The 19,311-nt window shown below is 37.8% G+C and overlaps 1 protein-coding gene across 3 annotated transcripts in view; it reads left to right on the top strand.

The window, feature by feature from the left end:
* The window catches only part of LOC133663943 (elastin-like), a 216,348-nt gene that overhangs the window by 76,839 nt on the left and 120,198 nt on the right, over positions 1–19,311 (top strand). For all 3 annotated transcript variants that reach the window (XM_062068683.1, XM_062068684.1, XM_062068681.1), the window contains one exon: positions 18,386–18,542. In XM_062068683.1, coding sequence (XP_061924667.1) covers positions 18,467–18,542 — 76 coding nt within the window. In that variant the 5' untranslated portion in view covers positions 18,386–18,466. The remainder of the gene's footprint in view (positions 1–18,385; positions 18,543–19,311) is intronic.

Raw genomic sequence — 19,311 nt, 5'->3', positions numbered from 1 at the left:
GGTCATAATTCAGAACATTGATTTTGATTTATTTTTTGTGCAATGGTAATAAAAAAAATAACATTAAAATACCACTAATTATTTGGGATCCACATGGGCCGCACTCGTGTTAAAAATAAGTCATACATTTTGTTTTTCTTACTTTCAATGCCTATATTTAAAGTTTAAATTTTTTTTCTTAGGCCCTTTTTGTCTAAGATTAGTTCTTTTGTATATGGCAAACACATAAAATATGCAATTTTTTTCCACAAAAAATAATTCAAAGTGGAATTTTTTGTTAAAAAAAATGAAGCCTTAAAAAGGTCATAATTCAGAACATTGATTTTGATGTATTTTTGCAAAATGGTAATTATACCACAAATTATTTGGGATCCACAGGGGCCCCACTGATAAGTGTTAAAATAAGTCATACATTTTTTTTCACTTTCAAATTCAGATCTGTCTATTAGTTTTTCTTTTTTGCATGCGTTTTGTCTTTTGCCCATTTTGTCAAAACCTTTTTTTTATTTTATTTATTATGGCAAACACATAATATGCAATTTTTTTCACCAAAAATATTTCAAACTGGAATTTTTGATGTGAAAAAGTTTGGAGCCTTGAATAGGTCAATAATTCATAATATTGATTTCGATTTATGTTTTTTAAATATCCACAGTTTCAAGATAAAAAAAAATCTGCGTGACAGTTTTGTGTTAACAGTGTCCACTAGGGTATACCGGTACTAGTATAGTACCGTAATACTAATAAATCATATTCGGTACTATACCGCCTCTAAAAAGTATCTTTATTTTTTTTATTTATATCCTGTTTATAAACATATATATCCCTGGACACATCAGGACTTTGAATATGACCAATGTATGATCCTTGGTATCGGATTGATACCCAAATTTGTGGTATCATCCAAACCTAATGTAAAGTATCAAACAACAGAAGAATAAGTGATTATTACATTTTAACAGAAGTGTAGATAGAACATGTTGAAAAGGAAAATAAGCAGATATTAACAGTAAATGAACAAGTAGATCATAATTTTTTACAGCTTGTCCTTTTTAATGCTGACAAAATAATAGAATGGAAAATGACACAATGTGTTACTGCATATGTCAGCAGACTAATTAGGAACCTTTGTTTGTTTACTTACTGCTAAAAGACAAGTTGTCTTGTATGTTCACTATTTTATTTAGGGACAAACATGCAATAAGAAACATATGTTTAATGTACAGTAAGATTTTTTGTTAAAATAAAGCCAATAATGCCATTTTTGTGGTCAGTTTTCTAAATAAAAGGTATCAAAGTACGGAATAGTATTGAAATACATTTTGGTACCGGTATTGTGACAACTCCAGTGTCAAGATTGCAATTTTTTTACTTGTACATTTCACCTGTTTGCTGTTTTATTCCACTTTTTTATTCATTTATTTTTAGTTTTTTTCGAGTATTTTTAGACAGTGCTGCGGGCCATAAAAAAAAAAGAGCTGTGGGCTGCAAATGGCCCCTGGGGCCACACTTTGGACACCATTGCATTACAACATAGCCGTAATGGAGTCCCAATTTAGAGTGCAATAAAGTCCAACTCCCTACCAATCCTTTTTAATCGCAGCCTTTTTGACAAAACCAACATTCAACTTTGTCTAAAGGAAGGGGACCAGACGACGCTTAAATAAAGGACCAAATGAAGGAAGACAAACACTTTTCCCGTCCAGAATACACTTTTTTTTCTCCCCCTTCAGTCAGCTGGTGCAGTCGCTCACTAGTCAAACATGGAAAGAATGGTCACATGCAGACTACAACATGAGCTCAATGTGTGTTTTGTTTTCTAATTCATCATTTACTGCAGTCACGTGCGCTCCCAGCTGGTTTGTTATTGAATGTAACGTTTGTGTTCCCGATACACGTCCAGTTGGGATTGGCTGTAGGATTTCCTGTGAAATGAATTAATTGTCATGAGTTCCGCAAAGGTATACGACGTTTATGCGTGCACGAGTTAACAAGCCAGCGCTTTTTGTGTACTTTGCCCGGCCACCTTGTTTGCTTTTCATGCAATTATGTCGTGTTCGCTATGTTTAGGTTAGACGTTTTTGTATTTAAGAACGACTTTCAGTGACAAATTACTGGAAGAGTCTGTGGCGAACAAACAAAAACTTAATACATGCGGATCTGTTTTTTTTTTTTTAACAGGTGCTCTTAAAGTATGTAATGTTTTTAGCTTTTAAAAAAACAAATCATGCGCGGTTATTTTAATCTGGGATGGCCGATACATTTATATTGTGCTATACACTACCGTTCAAAAGTTTGGGGTCACCCAAACAATTTTGTGGAATATCCTTCATTTCTAAGAACAACAATAGACTGTCGAGTTTCAGATGAAAGTTCTCTTTTTCTGGCCATTTTGAGCGTTTAATTGACCCCACAAATGTGATGCTCCAGAAACTCAATCTGCTCAAAGGAAGGTCAGTTTTGTAGCTTCTGTAACGAGCTAAACTGTTTTCAAATGTGTGAACATGATTGCACCAGGGTTTTCTAATCATCAATTAGCCTTCTGAGCCAATGAGCAAACACATTGTACCATTAGAACACTGGAGTGATAGTTGCTGGAAATGGGCCTCTATACACCTATGTAGATATTGCACCAAAAACCAGACATTTGCAGCTAGAATAGTCATTTACCACATTAGCAATGTATAGAGTGTATTTCTTTAAAGTTAAGACTAGTTTAAAGTTATCTTCATTGAAAAGTACAGTGCTTTTCCTTCAAAAATAAGGACATTTCAATGTGACCCCAAACTTTTGAACGGTAGTGTATATTGCAGCTTCTTGCAATAACGATATATATCAATATAAAATTATAATAAAATGGGTTACATATTGCGTCATTTCTGGTTTTATTATTTTCTCAAAACTATTAATTTACTGTTAATATTTGGTTACTTTCTGTTAAAATATTTGGATACTTTACATTAATAATTAATTAATTTTCCAGGCTTTCGAGGGCCAAATAAAATGAAGTGTAATGTGTTTTGGAAAAGTATCATTATGACTAACCAAATATTACATTGCGAGAATGGGTTTGAATCGTGTTGACTCGAGTTTATTCTGAATCCCAGGAATTGGATTGAATTGCTTTGTGTCCAAGTATTCACCCCCCAATGATTAAGTCATTCTGAGTTAATTTCGTACATGGGTTGCACTTAATTTACTAGATCTTATGTTAAAATCATAATGATGGGAATTGCTGGCAGACACAGTAATTACCGGGAATGCGATTCTTATTCATCCCAATGCGATTAAGAATTTAGAAAAATCGATAAAAATATATATTATATATATTTTTCTCCAAAAATCAATTTTAAAAATTATATATATTTTGTATAATTTAAAAAATATATATATATATGAAAAACAATTGTGTATATACAATTTAAAAATAAAACATTTTTAGGCCAGAGGTGTCAAAGTCATTTTCACTGAGGGCCACGTCGCTGTTATGTTTGGCCCCAGAGGGCCGTTCTAACAGTGAATACTAATATTACACAATTTTTTTATGCATTTTATTAGATTTTTTTTTTTACCTAAAAAGTATAAAAAAATATGTTAAGTTGCAATAAAGGCAGATCAGTTGCCAGAATTTTACTGTAAAATGTACATTTGTTTGTTTTTTTTACTGTAAAAAAAAAAAGAAAGAAGCAATTTTACAGTAAAATTTTGGAACCTGAGCTGCCAGTTTTTTGTTTTTTTTTACCGCAAACCAACAACTGTAGAGTTTTCGGTGAATTACTGTAAATGCCAAAACGGCACCACAATTTATTACAGTAAAAAAAATTTGTTTTTTTTTTCATTTGGAGAAAAATGCTGGAAATAACGCAGTAAATTTCACAATTTTACCATGAAATCTATTGCTACTTTTGCAGAATTTGATGGATAACTTGCTTTGAAATCCTTATTAGTATTTATTTCTATTTAAAAAATGGTTTGAATGTTTGATAATATATTTTTGCATAATTAGACAATATTTAAGTTAACCTAATTTGCGATTACATGGAGTACATGTTTTTTCCCCCTCCCAAAATAGAAAAAACTAATAAATTTCTTAAGAAAAGTTACAGTACTTTATTGATACATATTATATCCAGGGTTTCAAGGGCGAATTAAAATGAAGTGGCGGGTCACATCTTGAGTTTGACATCTGTGTTTGAGGCCATCTCCATGCAACAAGAAAGCACTTGTCTTTAACCTGTTTTGAAAAAGTATCATTGTGACTAACCAAATATTACATTGCGAGAATGGGTTTGAATCGTGTTGATTCTGAATCCCAGGAATTGGAATCGGATTGAATTGTTTTGGTGCCCAAAGATTCACCCCCCCACCCTCTTATGTTTAAATCATGACGGGAAATGCTGGCAGACATAGTAATTACGGAAATGTGATTCTTATTCATCCCAATGCGATTAAGAATTTTGAAAAATCGATTAAAAAAAATATATAAAATTTTCTCCAAAAATCAATTAAAAAATGATATATATTTTGTATAATTTAAAACATATATATATATATGAAAAACAATTGTGTATACAATTGTTTACTTTTTTTTTTTAAGAATCACATTTTAAAGACGTTTTAGGCCAGATGTGTCAAAGTCGTTTTCACTGAGGGCCACATCGCAGTTATGTTTGGCCCCAGAGGGCCGCTTCTAACAGTGAATACTAATATTACACAATTTTTTTATGCATTTTATTAGTAGATTTAAAAATTTTTAAAAAAGTATAAAAAAATATGGTAAGTTGCAATAAAGGCAGCTCATTTGCCAGAATTTTACTGTAAAATTTACATTAGTTTTTTTTTACTGTAAATAGAAAAAAAATGCAATGTTACAGTAAATTGTTGGCACCTTGTCAGGTTCAAACACTGATGACATCTATTAATCAAACAAGAAGCAAGGAATCATGCAGAGACAGAGGTCAATTTAGCTCATGAGGAGAACGCATGGAGCTGCACACTTAGTCACAGTCTCGCCCACACGCTCTAAGGTTCAGCTCCCGCGTTCCTCTTTTCATTCAGAGTTCCATAGTCAACAACACTAAGGCCGCCTCTAAAAGGAGTGGTCACATATATTATGCAAAGCAGGTCCAGGACGCACAGTATGTGACGGAAGGGCTGGGGGCCCTGTGATTTCGCCTTGTCCCCGCTTCATCTGCGTGTTGTCATCTTATCTTCGTTGAGGTCCTTGAAGTCTCTGCTTCGTCTGCGTGCTGTCATCTTATCTTCGTTGAGGTCCTTGAAGTCCTTGGCTGTTAGCGGTCTAAAACAAAGATAACATCTGTGGCTGAGGCCACCCCTCAGACAAGAAGTTTTATCCTTGCATAGATTATAAAAGTCTAACTTGAGCACAATAACTAAGGCAACGGATCTTAAGCATACTAAAGTTAGTGTGATAATATATACATAATTATTCTAACATTTCCCTCCTGTTTATCACATAACTTCCCCAGAATCTTCTTATCCCTAATAACTTCTTCTTGCGATTTTCAGTTAATAGTTCATTTCCCTAGGGCCAAGTTATGTTTACACTCAGAGTTCAACATCATTTTCTCCATTTAGTTTTTTTTACTGTAAATAGAAAAAAAATGCAATACTACAGTAAAATGTTGGCACCCGAGCTGCGGGTTTTTTTGTTTTTTTTTACTGCAAATCAACAACTGTAGATTTTTCGGTGTATTACTGTAAATGCCAAAACAACCCCACAGTTTATTACAGTAAAAAAAAGTGGGTTTTTTTCATTTGGAGAAAAATGCTGTAAAAAACGCAGTAAATTTCACAATTTTACCATGAAATCTATTGCTACTTTTACATTGCACATATTGATGGATAACTTGCTTTGAAATAATTATTAGTATGTATTTCTATTTTAAAAATGGTGTGAATGTTTAATATATTTTTGCATAATTAGACAATATTTACGTTAACATAATTTGCGATTACATGGAGTACATGTTTTTTTCCCCTCCCAAAATACGAAAAACTAATACATTTAGTAAGAAAAGTTACAGTACTTTGATACATATTATTTCCAGGCTTTCGAGGGCCAAATAAAATGAAGTGTAACCTGTTTTGGAAAAGTACCATTATGACTAACCAAATATTACATTGCGAGAATGGGTTTGAATTGCGTTGACTCGAGAGTTGATTCTGAATCCCAGGAATTGGAATCGGATTGAATTGTTTGGTGCCCAAGTATTCACCCCCCCAATGATTAGGTCATTCTGAGTTAATTTCGTACATGGGTTGCACTTAATTTACTAGATCTTATGTTTTAATCATAATGACGGGAATTGCTAGCAGACACAGTAATTACCGGAAATGCGATTCTTATTCATCCCAATGCGATTAAGAATTTTGAAAAATTGATAAAAATATATATTGTATATATTTTTCTCCAAAAATTAATTTAAAAAATTATATATATTTTGTATAATTTAAAAAATGTATATATATATGAAAAAAAAATTGTGTATATACAATTAAAAAAAAATTTAAAAATTTTTTTAGGCCAGAGGTGTCAAAGTCGTTTTCACTGAGGGCCACGTCGCTGTTATGTTTGGCCCCAGAGGGCCGCATCTAACAGTGAATACTAATATTACACCATTTTTTTATGCATTTTATTAGTTGCAATAAAGGCAGCTCAGTTGCCAGAATTTGACTGTAAAATGTAAAAAAATTTTTTTACTGTAAATAAAAAAAACTGCAATTTTACAGTAAAATTTGGCACCTGAGCTGCCAGGTTTTTTTTTTTGTTTTTTTTACTGCAAATCAACAACTGTAGATTTTTCCATGTATTACTTTAAATTCCAAAACAACCTCACAGTTTATTACAGTAAAAAAAGTATTTTTTTTTTCATTTAGACAAAAATGCTGGAAAAAACTGTTAACCACTGTTAAAAAAAAATGTTACCATGAAATCTATTGCTACTTTTACATTGCACAATTTGATGGAAAACTTGCTTTGAAATCATTATTAGTACTGTATTGGAAAAGTACCATTATGACTAACCAAATATTACATTGCGAGAATGGGTTTGGATCGTGTTGACTCGATGAGTTGATTCTGAATCCCAGGAATTGGAATCGGATAGAATTGTTTGGTGCCCAAAGATCCACCCCTCAATGATTAAGTCATTCTGAGTTAATTTCGTACATGGGTTGCACTTAATTTACTAGATCTTATGTTTAAATCATAATGACGAGAATTGCTAGCAGACACAGTAATTACCGGGAATGCGATTCTTATTCATCCCAATGCGATTAAGAATTTTGAAAAATTGATAAAATTATATATTATATATATTTTTCTCCAAAAATTAATTAAAAAAATTATATATATTTTGTATAATTTAAAAAATCTATATAAATGAAAAACAATTGTGTATATACAATTTAAAAAAATAAATAAAAAAATAAATAAAAAAATTTAGGCCAGAGGTGTCAAAGTCGTTTTCACTGAGGGCCACATCGCTGTTATGTTTGGCCCCAGGGGGCCGCATCTAACAGTGAATACTAACATTACACAATTTTTTTATGCATTTTATTAGTTGCAATAAAGGCAGCTCAGTTGCCAGAATTTGACTGTAAAATGTAAACACTTTTTTTTACTGTAAATAAAAAAAACTGCAATTTTACAGTAAAGTTTTGGCACCTGAGCTGCCAGGTTTCTTTTTTGTTTTTTTACTGCAAATCAACAACTGTAGATTTTTCGGTGTATTACTGTAAATGCCAAAACAACCTCACAGTTTTTACAGTAAAAAAAAGTGTTTTTTTTTTCATTTAGACAAAAATGCTGGAAAAAATTGTTAACCACTGTTAAAAAAAATGTTACCATGAAATCTATTGCTACTTTTACATTGCACAATTTGATGGAAAACTTGCTTTGAAATCATTATTAGTACTGTATTGGAAAAGTACCATTATGACTAACCAAATATTACTTTGCGAGAATGGGTTTGGATCGTGTTGACTCGACGAGTTGATTCTGAATCCCAGGAATTGGAATCGGATAGAATAGTTTGGTGCCCAAGGATCCACCCCCCCAATGATTAAGTCATTCTGAGTTAATTTCGTACATGGGTTGCACTTAATTTACTAGATCTTATGTTTAAATCATAATGACGTGAATTGCTAGCAGACACAGTAATTACCGGGAATGCGATTCTTATTCATCCCAATGCGATTAAGAATTTTGAAAAATTGATAAAAATCTCTCCAAAAATTAATTAGAAAAATTATATATATTTTGTATAATTTAAAAAATCTATATATATGAAAAACAATTGTGTATATACAATTAAAAAAATATATGTAACATTTTTTTTAGGCCAGAGGTGTCAAAGTCGTTTTCACTGAGGGCCACATCGGTGTTATGTTTGGCCCCAGAGGGCCGCATCTAACAGTGAATACTAATATTACACCATTTTTTAATGCATTTTATTAGTTGCAATAAAGGCAGCTCAGTTGCCAGAATTTGACTGTAAAATGTAAACACTTTTTTTTTACTGTAAATAAAAAAAACTTCAATTTTACAGTAAAATTTTGGCACCTGAGCTGCCAGGTTTTTTTTTTTGTTTTTTTTTACTGCAAATCAACAACTGTAGATTTTTCGGTGTATTACTGTAAATTCCAAAACAACCTCACAGTTTATTACAGTAAAAAACTTTTTTTTTTTCATTTAGACAAAAATGCTGGAAAAAACTGTTAACCACTGTTAAAAAAAATGTTACCATGAAATCTATTGCTACTTTTACATTGCACAATTTGATGGAAAACTTGCTTTGAAATCATTATTAGTACTGTACTGGAAAAGTACCATTATGACTAACCAAATATTACTTTGCGAGAATGGGTTTGGATCGTGTTGACTCGACGAGTTGATTCTGAATACCAGGAATTGGAATCGGATAGAATTGTTTGGTGCCCAAGGATCCACCCCCCCAATGATTAAGTCATTCTGAGTTAATTTCGTACATGGGTTGCACTTAATTTACTAGATCTTATGTTTAAATCATAATGACGTGAATTGCTAGCAGACACAGTAATTACCGGGAATGCGATTCTTATTCATCCCAATGCGATTAAGAATTTCGAAAAATTGATAAAAATCTCTCCAAAAATTAATTAGAAAAATTATATATATTTTGTATAATTTAAAAAATCTATATATATGAAAAACAATTGTGTATATACAATTTCAAAAATATATATATAACATTTTTTTAGGCCAGAGGTGTCAAAGTCGTTTTCACTGAGGGCCACATCGCTGTTATGTTTGGCCCCAGAGGGCCGCATCTAACAGTGAATACTAATATTACACAATTTTTTTAATGCATTTTATTAGTTGCAATAAAGGCAGCTCAGTTGCCAGAATTTGACTGTAAAATGTAAAAATTTTTTTTTACTGTAAATAAAAAAACTGCAATTTTACAGTAAAATTTTGGCACCTGAGCTGCCAGGTTTTTTTTTGTTCTTTTTACTGCAAATCAACAACTGTAGATTTTTCCGTGTATTACTTTAAATTCCAAAACAACCTCACAGTTTATTACAGTAAAAAAAAGTTTTGTTTTTTTAATTTAGACAAAAATGCTGGAAAAAACTGTTAACCACTGTTAAAAAAAATGTTACCATGAAATCTATTGCTACTTTTACATTGCACAATTTGATGGAAAACTTGCTTTGAAATCATTACTAGTACTGTATTGGAAAAGTACCATTATGACTAACCAAATATTACTTTGCGAGAATGGGTTTGGATTGTGTTGACTCAACGAGTTGATTCTGAATCCCAGGAATTGGAATCGGATAGAATTGTTTGGTGCCCAAAGATCCACCCCCCCAATGATTAGGTCATTCTGAGTTAATTTCGTACATGGGTTGCACTTAATTTACTAGATCTTATGTTTAAATCATAATGACGGGAATTGCTGGCAGACTTCGTAATTAAAGACGGCTAATCTGTTTTATTTGGTTCTGGACTTCACAGGCAAGTAAAACCTGCCTCGTATTTAGTCTGACCAGCTGAGTTTTTACCCCCCTGGCTTCGCACAAGTCCGCGTGAGGAAGTATGAACACTAACAGTGGACGTCACTACTATGACGGATGTTGTGTGTTTTGGAAAGCAGGTCTGTCAGGTCCGTGTCAGTCGGACTAACGTTTTCTACTCCGTCTCTTCTATTTTAAGTCCCGAAACATAACAGAAACGTGGAGGACGACGTCCTCGTCAGCGCTGAGATATTTCCGGAGCGATGCATGGTTGTTTTGGAGCCAAGACGTGTCTGTAGACACCGTGTCAATGTTCTGTTAGTGCAAGGGAGTCCAAATGGCTTCCTCGGCTAGACATGCACTGTAGGGCTTCCCAAGTGTTCTCACGGTGCAACGCTTAATCGTCTGTGACGGGAGGTGAACAAAGCAAATGACCGACCGAGACGTACGACTGCCTGCTAGTCATGTCCGTGTCAGTGCTTTTCTACTTGAGTCCTTTTTAAACTTAGCTTCTAGTCACTGGAGGGACTAGAGCAGTGTTTTTCAACCACAGACTGGTGTGCCGTGGGAGATTATCTAATTTCACCTATTTGGGTTAAAAATATTTTTTGCAAACCAGTAATTATAATCCACAAATGTGCCGTTGTTGAGTGTCGATGCTGTCTAGAGCTCGGCAGAGTAACCATCTAATACTCTTCCATATCAGTAGGTGGCTAATTGCTTTGTAGATGTCGGAAACAGCGGTAGGCAGCGTGCAGGTAAAAAGGTATCAAATGCTTAAACCAAAAATAAACAAATGGTGAGTGCCCCTAAGAAAAGGAATTGAAGCTTAGGGAAGGCTGTGCAGGACGAAACTAAAACTGAACTGGCTACAAAGTAAACAAAAACGGAACGCTGGACGACCGCAAAGACTTACTGCGGAGCAAAGGCGGCGTCCACAATGTACATCCGAACATGACATGACGATCAACAATGTCCCCACAAAGAAGGATAAAAACAACTGGAATATTCTTGATTGCTAAAACAAAGTAGATGCGGGAAACATCGCTCAAAAGGAAGACATGAAACTGCTACAGGAAAATACCAAAAAAAGAGAAAAAGCCACCAAAATAAGGGCACAAGACAAGATCTAAAACACTACACACATGAAAACAGCAAAAAACTCCAAATAAGTCAGGGCGTGATGTGACAGGTGGTGACAGTACACCTACTTTGAGACAAGAGCTATAGTGATGCATGCTTGGTTGTGGTTTAAAGTCATATCCAACAATTGTGACAATGACTTTTTTACTGTCAACTGAGTTTCGTTTTTTTATGATGTCTGCTGGTGGTGTGCCTTCGCATTTTTTCAATGCAAAAAAAGTGCCTTGGCTCAAAAAAGGTAGAAAAACACCTGGGGCCGTACTTATCAAGCTTCTCAGAATTACTCCTAAGAAGTCTGCTAAGAGTTGACTTAAGAGTAAATAAATTCTTCGCTGAAAGCTGCACTTAAAAGTTAGTTATCAAGCGTCTTACTCACACTTTCAGCGAAGTGTAGGACTGAATCTTAAGTGTCACACTCAGAGCTGAATTACGACATTACTATGTGCCGTAAATGGAATTTTAGGTGACGTCATTTCTGTGTCCATAGAAATGACCAATCACGAAAGGGAATCCGTTGTCTAAGAATAAAGAAATATCTTGGAAATATTTAAGTGGACAATGGGAGTGTATATTTTGACAATAAACAACAAAATAATACAAAACAAACTAGTCCCCGCCGGCACTCACGCTACCGCTCCCTCTCTTCTATCGCCCACACACTCACTGACGTCACTCACCTCACGGCCACACACATACGCTACTGTCATAACATTTTCTTTCCAATTCATTAATTAGGCAACTAATTTGAAACTGGTGTGGGTGGCTCTATATATACTAGCCCACTGCAGACACATGCAGAAATCAACATGGAATCGAAAAGTATTAAATCTGTGACAAAAATAATACCCGCTCTGTCTAAACGATACAGTTTGATCTGCTAGTCATCAAACAAATCCAGAACATCGTTCCGCTCCCTGAATGTTCGCGCACGTCTCTCTCGCCTCAGTGCCATCCCCTGCTGGCAACTCCTAACCACTTAAGACACCTCTGAAGGTCTCTTAAATATCGTGGAGAGTAGGAGTGATTCTTAGACTTAAGAACGTTGATAAAAAGCTTTTATTCTTAAGTTTGAGAGTAGGACTAAATTTCGCAAATTCTCAGGACTTAAGTGTAAAATGGCACTCTAAGAAGCTTGATAAGTACGGCCCCTGGACTAGAGGACAAGGGCGAGCCAAACATGCTACACTGCAAGGCCCACCAGGACGCAAAAAAAAGCACCGCCAACCGCTAAACTAGCGCGCTTCAATGTAAACAAAGATGGGCAGGATCGATATCAATATCTAAGGTAACGATACCGAGTGGAATATCTGTTAATTTTACAGTGATTACATCACTATTTTTTTTTTTTAATCACAAAATCATTTTGTCGTTGACATTAGTCTACTACAAATTTTGGTATAGATCCAATACCAAGTAATTCCCGGGGTCATATACCAAATGCTGATACTTGAAATTTACATTTTTGTTATAATCGGACAAAAACACAAGACGGCTGTGTAACAATATCAAATATTCCAAATGTTTCCTTATTCTATTTGATTACATACACAATTCATAATAAAATCAATAGTACAAAATAATTAAAAGGAAAAAATACAATTGGCTCTTGTTTTCTGGGTTTGTAAACAATACCAAAAATACAAAATAATTGTGATGAATTAAAGATATCGATTTTAATCACTGATACTGTCTGCTTACCCCTAGGTTGTAACTGTCCTTACGGGTTTGTACCTTATCTATGTTACTGTGTTTTGTATAGTTTCATTTTCCAATTCTACTTCCTGTTTGCCCTCACAACTCATTTGGTTTGAGCGCTGGCTCTCTCACCTGTCTGCCGGTTGGCAATCAGCCCACGCCCGTCCGCCGGTGGGCAATCAAGAAGCCACTTAAGTCAGCCTCGCTAGTTTGATGAGGCTGGATCATTGTTTTGCTTTCTTTGCTTTGGTCTTTAGTGTTTTCTCTTTGGGCACGTCCCAGCTGAGTGCTGGCTCTCTCACCTGTCCTTGGTTGGCAATCACCCCGCGCCCGTCCTTGGTTGGCAATCAGCCCGCGCCCGTCCTTGGTTGGCATTCAGCCCGCGCCCGTCCTAGGTTGGCAATCAGCCCGCGCCCGTCCTTGGTTGGCAATCAGCCCGCGCCCGTCCTCGGTTGGCAATCAGCCCGCGCCCGTCCTCGGTTGGCAATCAGCCCGCGCCCGTCCTCGGTTGGCAATCAGCCCGCGCCCGTCCTCGGTTGGCAATCAGCCCGCGCCCGTCCTCGGTTGGCAATCAGCCCGCGCCCGTCCTCGGTTGGTAATCAGCCCGCGCCCGTCCTCGGTTGGTAATCAGCCCGCGCCCGTCCTTGGTTGGCAATCAGCCCGCGCCTGTCCTTGGTTGGCAATCAGCCCGCGCCTGTCCTTGGTTGGCAATCACCCCGCGCCTGTCCTTGGTTGGCAATCACCCCGCGCCCGTCCTTGGTTGGCAATCAGCCCGCGCCCGTCCTTGGTTGGCAATCAGCCCGCGCCCGTCCTTGGTTGGCAATCAGCCCGCGCCTGTCCTTGGTTGGCAATCAGCCCGCGCCTGTCCTTGGTTGGCAATCAGCCCGCGCCTGTCCTTGGTTGGCAATCAGCCCGCGCCCGTCCTTGGTTGGCAATCAGCCCGCGCCCGTCCTTGGTTGGCAATCAGCCCGCGCCCGTCCTTGGTTGGCAATCAGCCCGCGCCCGTCCTTGGTTGGCAATCAGCCCGCGCCCGTCCTTGGTTGGTAATCAGCCCGCGCCCGTCCTTGGTTGGCAATCAGCCCGCGCCCGTCCTTGGTTGGCAATCAGCCCGCGCCCGTCCTCGGTTGGCAATCAGCCCGCGCCCGTCCTCGGTTGGCAATCAGCCCGCGCCCGTCCTAGGTTGGCAATCAGCCCGCGCCCGTCCGCTGGTTGGCAATCAGCCCGCACTCGTCCCCTGGTTGGCAATCAGGAAGTCGCTTAAGTCAGCCTCGTTAGTTGGATGAGTCTAGATCATTGTTTTGCTTTCTTTGCTTTGCGCTTCAGTGTTTTCTCTTTGTGCACGTCCCAGCTGAGCGCTGGCTCTCTCACCTGTCCTTGGGTGGCAATCAGCCCACGCCCGTCCTTGGTTGGCAATCAGGAAGTCGCTTAAGTCAGCCTCGTTAGTTGGATGAGTCTAGATCATTGTTTTGATTTCTTTGCATTGCGCTTCAGTGTTTTCTCCTTGTGCAGGTCCCAGCTGCACGTCTTTTTTTTTTTTTGTAATTAATTACATTTCAAGCTGTCAGTCAGCCGCAAAATTAGGAGCCTTCCCAACAGGCACAAGACATTAAAACAACATTGAGAACTTTTTGAATCAGGTCCTGACGTTGAGCAACTCAAAGCCAACGTCGAAACATGCTTTTTGACGACGTTTAATCAATGTCGGGTTCTGACCATTGAATTTTGGTCATTTCCCAACCAATATTCGACTAAACAAACACAACGTTGAAACATCTTTTTTTGACGTTTATTCAATGTCAGGTTGTGTTGTTGATTTGACTATTGAAATGGATCCAACGTTAGACAATTTACAAATACAACTATTTTGCAACGTTGTTTCAAAGTCTGTTTTTAAAGGACATGTATGTATGATCAACGTTGAATGTTGAATGTCTTGTGCCTGCTGGGTTGTAACCTGTTTTAAAATGCTTCTATTACCAGTTATATGTTGAATTATTTATTGCGACATACATTATCGCATTAGTGCAATATACACTACCGTTCAAAAGTTTGGGGTCACATTGAAATGTCCTTATTTTTGAAGGAAAAGCACTGTACTTTTCAATGAAGATAACTTTAAACTAGTCTTAACTTTAAAGAAATACACTCTATACATTGCTAATGTGGTAAATGACTATTCTAGCTGCAAATGTCTGGTTTTTGGTGCAATATCTACATAGGTGTATAGAGGCCCATTTCCAGCAACTATCACTCCAGTGTTCTAATGGTACAATGTGTTTGCTCATTGGCTCAGAAGGCTAATTGATGATTAGAAAACCCTTGTGCAATCATGTTCACACATCTGAAAACAGTTTAGCTCGTTACAGAAGCTACAAAACTGACCTTCCTTTGAGCAGATTGAGTTTCTGGAGCATCACATTTGTGGGGTCAATTAAACGCTCAAAATGGCCAGAAAAAGAGAACTTTCATCTGAAACTCGACAGTCTATTCTTGTTCTTAGAAATGAAGGCTATTCCACAAAATTGTTTGGGTGACCCCAAACTTTTGAACGGTAGTGTATATCGCGACATAGACTTTGGTTCATATCGCCCATCCCTATGAGCTCTATCGTCGGCCAAATTGATGTCAGCCATACTGATTTTTTTCAATCCTATCCACATTATTTATATAGCACATTTCAAAAAACTATACAATATTTCACAAGGTTTCCCAAGGAGAGTCAATAATATAAAACATTTAACCATAAAAAGAATAAATGCATAAAAGAAAACAATCGACTAAAATCACACAACTCTCATGCTGGTTTAAAAGCCAAAGAGTAAAAATATGTTTTAGACGTGATTTAAAATATCGATATCGTAGAAAATGCACGATGCCCTCTGGATTTTAAACAGGTTTTTGGGACGACATGAAGAAACTGATCAGCTGACCTTAGAGTCCTTGTGGTTGTGTACATTTTTTAAAAGTCTGACTTATTAAGACAAGGGCGTCAACCTCATTTTCCTCGTGGGCCACATTGCAGATACCAAAGCCCTTGGAGGGTCGCTTCATGTTAATATTACACAGTGTGTGGCGCATTATGAAGCCTAAAATACCACAACGTAGACTGTTGAACAACTTAAAGGCCTACTGAAAGCCACTACTACCGACCACGCAGTCTGATAGTTTATACATCAATGATGAAATCTTAACATTGCAACACATGCCAATACGACCGGGTTAACTTATAAAGTGCCATTTTAAATTTCCCGGGGAACTTCCGGTTCAAAACGCCTTTGGAGGATGACGTATGCGCGTGACGTCGCGAGGTCCACGGAAGTGTTTGGACCCTTTTGGACACAATACACAGAGCTCTGTTTTCTTCGACAAAATTCCACAGTATTCTGGACATCTGTCTTGGTGAATCTTTTGCAATTTGTTTAATGAACAATGGAGGCTGCAAAGAAGAACGTTGTAGGTGGGATCGGTGTATGCGGCTGGCTGCAGCAACACAACAAGGAGGACTTTGTTGGATAGCAGACGCGCTAGCGGCGAACTCACCTTGACTTCCTACGTCTCCGGGCCGCCGACCGCATCGTCGATCGCTGGAACGCAGGTGAGCACGGGTGTTGATGAGCGGAGGAGGGCTGGCTGGCGTAGGTGGAGCGCTAATGTTTTTATCATAGCTCTGACGAGGTCCCGTTGTTAAGTTAGCGTCATTCAGCGTCGAATACACATTAACCGTGTATTTACATGTCCAGAGTTTGGTTCGGTGTCTCCTGATAGTAGTATTGTTGATCTTCTGTCTATCCTTCCAGTCAGGGATATATTTATTTTGTTTCTATCTGCATTTGAGACGGATGCTATCACGTTAGCTCATGCTAAAGAGCTTCGTCGATGTATTGTCGTGGCGATAAAAGTCACTGTGAATGTCCATTTCGCCTTCTCGACTCTCATTTTCAAGAGGATATAGTATCCGAGGTGGTTTAAAATACAAATCCGTGATCCACAATAGAAAAAGGAGAGAGTGTGGATTCCAATGAGCCAGCTTGTACCTAAGTTACGGTCAGAGCGAAAAAAGATATCTCTTGAACTGCATTCTAGTCCGTCACTCTAACGTTCCTCATCCACAAATCTTTCATCCTCGCTCAAATTAATGGGGTAATCGTCACTTTCTCGCTCCTAATATCTCTCGCTCCATTGTAAACAACGGGGAAATGTGAGCAGCACTACCACTTGTGACGTCACGCTACTTCCGGTAGGGGCAAGGTTTTTTTATCAGCGAGCAAAAGTTGCGAACTTTATCGTCGATTTTCTCTACTAAATCCTTTCAGCAAAAATATGGCAATATCGCGAAATGATCAAGTGTGACACATAGAATGGATCTGCTATTCCCGTTTAAATTAATTTAAGCTGTGCATCAAGCAAGAATGGGAATGGATTCCACCTGAAAAGCTTCAAAAATGTGTCTCCTCAGTTCCCAAACGTTTACTGAGTGTTGTTAAAAGGAAAGGCCATGTAACACAGTGGCAAAAATGCTCTTTTGCCAACTTTTTTGCAATGTGTTGCTGCCATTAAATTCTAAGTTAATGATTATTTGCAGAAACAGTTTAAGTTTCTCAGTTTGAACATTAAATATCTCATTTTTGCAGTCTATTCAATTGAATACAAGTTGAAAAGGATTTGCAAATCATTGTATTCTGTTTTTTTTTTTACGATTTAACGTGCCAACTTCACTGGTTTTGGATTTTATAAAACCATTGTCCAACTTAAAACCAAGATTTGTGACTGTGGCTTTAAAATAAGGCATCAAGCCATGATGCCTGACCAACTCCCACAATCCCTCAGTGGAGATACTGGTGTCTGCTGACTGATATACAGGTTAGAAGACAGGAGCCATCATGTTTTGGCCCCCTACGGAACATTCTGCACTTGAGAAATGAGTCACAGGCACGACGTGTCCGTGTTCTCCAGTCCAGTAAACGTCACGACGGACCGAAGCTCCGTGATTCATTTCGCCGTCGCCATCCAGACCTGGCTCTCGGGGCGCAGGTTCGCCGTGTCACACCATCGGCCCTTGGTCCCTCCAAAGTGACTTGACGTTACTTTTGCTCAGGGTCAAGTGTTCGAACTGGAGCAGCTGCCGACGCGGAGTTAATTGTCTGGCTGCGAGCGTCTCGTAGCTGACGCTCTCGGATAAGTATGCTTTGTGTCCATGCAAGTGTTTGGCGAGTAGTTCAATTCCTTCTTGATGGGGGACTTCTCTCTCTCTCTCTCTCTCTCTCTCTCTCTCTCTCTCTCTCTCTCTCTCTCTCGCTCTCTCTCTCTCTCCCCCCCTGTCCTTGCTGGCAGGAGCTCTAATACTGTTGGCAAGAGGGACCAGAATAAAAACAGCAACAACAGACACAAGAGAAGGAAAAAAGCAAAGCCATCCATTGAACCGCAGCTTTTGCTGTCTTGTAATCTTATATCTTTTTTTTTTTTTTTTTTTTTTGTTAAATAAACTTTTTTTTTTTTTTTTTTTTTTTGTGTGTCCCCGCCTCAGCTATCTGGAAGACGCGTGTTAATTAGGTAGCTGAGAATAAAACCGGCTCATCTGGAGAGAGGCGGTGCATTCTGGAGCGAGATGGCTAACGGAAAGGTTCTGCTGCTCCTGCATGGACTTCTCCTGGCGGCGGTGACTCGGCCCACTCTGCAAGGAGGTAAGCGTGCCACGTCTCTGCCACTGAGAGCAGGTGCAAGGCTTTTTTTTGTTTTTTTTGCATGTTTTATTTTTTGAAGAACATTTTACAGCTATGTTCCCTTTTTCTTTTCTTTTTTTTTTGCACCATGACCCCAATAATACTCCTTTTTTGCAGCTTTTGTAAATGTTAAAAAGGCTTTTTTTTTTTTTTTGCACACTTGATGAATCACCATGAATAGTTGGGAAATCAAACCTCCGTTAGTACATTGGAAGTCATTCTTGGCACCGTGTTCATATACACACTTCTAATGAGTTGGCTCACGCTGAATGCTCTCCTCTGCCGCAAGTGTGCAATAGATTCTGTCAGGAGAGTAACCTGCGCCATTGAGAGCTTGTTGCAGGGAATATTTTACTTATTTGGGGCAAGAAATACACACTCGTGCAAATGTATGCCTGCATTTGTCACATTAATATCTTCTAGTATGCTGATTCAGTCAAACGTGCAACCTGGTTACATTTTTGGTACAATATGCAGAAAAAAATCGATTCGCATCCAAAACACGGTTCTTATTCACCCCTTTTCTAAACTGATGTATAATTTGAAAAGAAGTGATTTGAATATACACTATCGTTCAAAAGTTTGGCGTCACCCAAACAATTTTGTGGAATAGCCTTCATTTCTAAGAACAAGAATAGACTGTCGAGTTTCACATGAAAGTTCTCTTTTTCTGGCCATTTTGAGCGTTTAATTGACCCCACAAATGTGATGCTCCAGAAACTCAATCTGC

The sequence above is a fragment of the Entelurus aequoreus genome, linkage group LG13 (genome assembly GCF_033978785.1).
Source record: "Entelurus aequoreus isolate RoL-2023_Sb linkage group LG13, RoL_Eaeq_v1.1, whole genome shotgun sequence".
In the NCBI taxonomy this organism is placed as follows: domain Eukaryota; kingdom Metazoa; phylum Chordata; class Actinopteri; order Syngnathiformes; family Syngnathidae; genus Entelurus; species Entelurus aequoreus.
The sequence above is the reverse complement of the archived record's forward strand: the minus strand, read 5'-3'. Positions and strand labels throughout refer to the sequence as shown.